At 45.5% G+C, this 3,060-nt stretch overlaps 1 protein-coding gene across 1 annotated transcript in view; it reads right to left on the minus strand.

Moving 5' to 3' along the window:
• Positions 1 to 947: 947 nt before the first annotated feature.
• The window catches only part of LOC120924470 (T-cell surface glycoprotein CD8 alpha chain-like), a 70,750-nt gene continuing 68,637 nt past the window's right edge, over positions 948 to 3,060 (minus strand). The window contains exon 6 of the mRNA XM_040335455.1: positions 948 to 1,502. Within this exon, the coding sequence (XP_040191389.1) occupies positions 1,448 to 1,502 (55 nt within the window). The 3' untranslated portion in view covers positions 948 to 1,447. The remainder of the gene's footprint in view (positions 1,503 to 3,060) is intronic.

Here is a 3,060-nt window from a genome sequence, read left to right on the forward strand (position 1 = left end):
GGGATACGACGGAGTATCTCTGTTGTGAATCTGGCCCTTACTTCCTGGAAGTCTTGGATGGGGAGTGCTAATTGGACAGCGCACTGCATCCTGGGAAATGATGACACACATTTCCCAGAGGGAGATGATGTCAGGATCCTAGGTGATTCCAAAGACAGATTTTGTGGGACTGCATAGCAACAGGCATTTCCAGATGAGTAAAAAAAAATTTTTTTCTTTTTTTCTTTTTTAGGTCTAATGAGCACGAAAATGAAAAAAAAAATTTGGGATTGAAACTCCACTTTAAGGTCAGCCACATTTTGGGCCAGATTCACAGAAGAAATACTGATACTCCGGCGTATTTTCAAATTTGCTGCGTCGTATCTTAATTTGTGATTCACAAACAAGATACGACGGCATTTGGCTAAGATCCGACAGGCTTACGGCTTCGTACGCCTTCGGATCTTAGGCTGCAATACTTCGGCCACCGCTGGGTGGAGTTCGCGTCGTTTTCCAGCGTCGGGTATGCAAATTAGCTTTTACGGCGATCCACGAAGCTACTCGCGTGCGTTACGTCGTCGCAAGTCGTTTTTTCCCGTCGCAAAGTTAAGCCTCTTTTTCAAGGCTTAACTTTAGAGCTGCCATGTTAAAGTATGGCCGTCGTTCCCGCGTCGAATTTCAAATTTTTTTTTTCCGGCGTAAGTACGTTACGCACGTCGCCATTCACAAACACGTCGGGCGCCGTAATTTCGCGCAAAGCACGGCGGGAAATTTTCAAACGGAGCATGCGCAGAACGTTCGGCGCGGGAGCACGCCTAATTTAAATGGTACACGCCCCATTTGAATTAGGCGGGCTTGCGCCGGACGTCTTTACGATACACCGCCGTAAGTTTACGCGCAAGTGCTTGGTGAATCAGGCACTTGCGCTGAAAACTTGCGGCGGTGTAACGTAAAGACGATACGTTACGCCGCCGCGATTCTTTCTGAATCTGGCCCATAGTGTGTTAGCATCCCATCCCTTCATGCCACTTACCTCCGAGGATAAGTGACGCAGCTGCTTGATTTTGCATTTGTCCACCCACCCCAGTCTTGCCATTTGAGATTCTGATGCCATCCCCAAGGCATTACGTGATCAGCCCTGATTTTGCTTCAAACGGCATGACAAATTGGATAATTTCATTTGGGACTCTATTAGACAAGGACAGCATAAACGCTAAACCAATCTTGCAGAAATTGGTAGGTTGAAAGCAATGATGGTGACACCAGTTTCTAGCAACTTGGTTCGATGCAAGCTCAAAAAACATTAATGGAGCCTACAGAATGACCTCCTCAGTTCCGTAAAAATTGTAAGGCACACTTTATAAAAGGCAACAAAAGACACAAATAGCCTGTACACAATGCACAAGATAAGGTTTTAGTCCATGTACTAATCATGAAAGTAGGTCATGGTTGAGGAGATCCACCACAATTACTTCTTGTATTTGTTCATGAGGTTCATTTGACCATTCTTTTCCTCCAAGGGCCTAGAAAACAGAGAATATTTCATCATGTCAGATTTGTTTTATTTTTTTTATTAATTTTACATTCATATTTAACACTTCCCTGAGAAGAACTTTAACCTTCTTAAAGGGGTTGTAAAGGTAAAAAAAAAAAAATTCCCTAAATAGCTCCCTTTACCTTAGTGCAGTCCTCCTTCACTTACCTCATCCTTCCATTTTGCTTTTAACCACTTGACAACCGGGCCTATTTTGGCACTTCTTTCCTTCATGTAAAAATCAAATTTTTTTTGCTAGAAAATTAATCAGAACCCCCAAACATTATATATTTATTTTAGCAGACACCCTAGGGAATAAAATGGCGGTCATTGCAACTTTTTTTCTCGCACAGTATTTGCGCAATAATTTTTCAAACGCCCTTTTTTAGGGGAAAAAACTGTTTCATGAATTAAAAAATAACAAAACAGTAAAGTAAGCCCAATTTTTTTGTATAATGTGAAAGATGATGTTATGAAGAGTAAATAGATACCTAACATGTCACGCTTTAAAATTGCGCACACTCGTGGGGGCCATTGGGTTGTTTTCCTCATGGAACCTCAACTATTCTTGGGTTTAGTTATGCTCTTTGGGTCCCCCCCGCTCACAGTGTGTTCCCTGTAGGGGTGAGCGGGTTTGGGTGACACCCACTTGGTTCCTTACGTCACCGCTCGCAACGATCTCCTTTTACTGTACTCTGTTACCTAGCGGCTCTGCCCGCTCAGATGTCTGTTAACCTCCCTGGCGGTATGATTATTTCAGAAAAAAGGTGCTGAAAGCGGTACCATTATTTGCAAGGAAATTTGGCATTTTATACTGTAGGCCTGTAATTCTTAGGAATAACTCACTTAAATTTTTTTATGACGAATTTCCCCACAAATCGCTATCGCACAATTCTGCAAGTGATTACCGTATTTATCGGCGTATACCGCGCACTATTTTGCCCTGAAAATCAGGGCAAAATCGTGGGTGCGCGATATACGCCCATACCCGCTTTCCCGCCACGAGTTTGAATACTGCGCCGGCATATACCGAGCGCAGTACACTCGTGAATCTTCGGGCAGTCTCGGCGCCTCTCGCACTGACGTCCTGAGCGTACAGGACGTCAGCGCGACAGTTGCCGAGCCTGCCCGAAGATTCACAAGTGTACTGCGCTCGGTATATGCCGGCGCAGTATTCAAACTCGTGGCGGGAAAAGAGTGGGGAGGACGCCGCGAGGACGCCGCAGAAGGACGCCGGACCCGCCGAAGAGGACCCCCGACCCGCCGAAGAGGACCCCCGACCCGCCGAAGACGGACGCCGGACCCGCCCAAGAGGACACCCGAAGCCGCAGAAGGACGCCGGACACGACGAGGCCGCCGATGGACGCCGCGCAAGACACCAAAACTGTAAGTACAAAAAAACAAAAAAACATTTTTTCCACAGGATTGGGGGCCACTTTAGGGGTGCGCGGTATACGCGGGAGCGCGTTATACCGCGATAAATACGGTATAATTTATTATCGCTGTTTTTTAGCTGCTCTAAAACCATTTTTATATAATAAACAGTG

This window comes from Rana temporaria, chromosome 1 (genome assembly GCF_905171775.1).
Source record: "Rana temporaria chromosome 1, aRanTem1.1, whole genome shotgun sequence".
Lineage (NCBI taxonomy): Eukaryota > Metazoa > Chordata > Amphibia > Anura > Ranidae > Rana > Rana temporaria.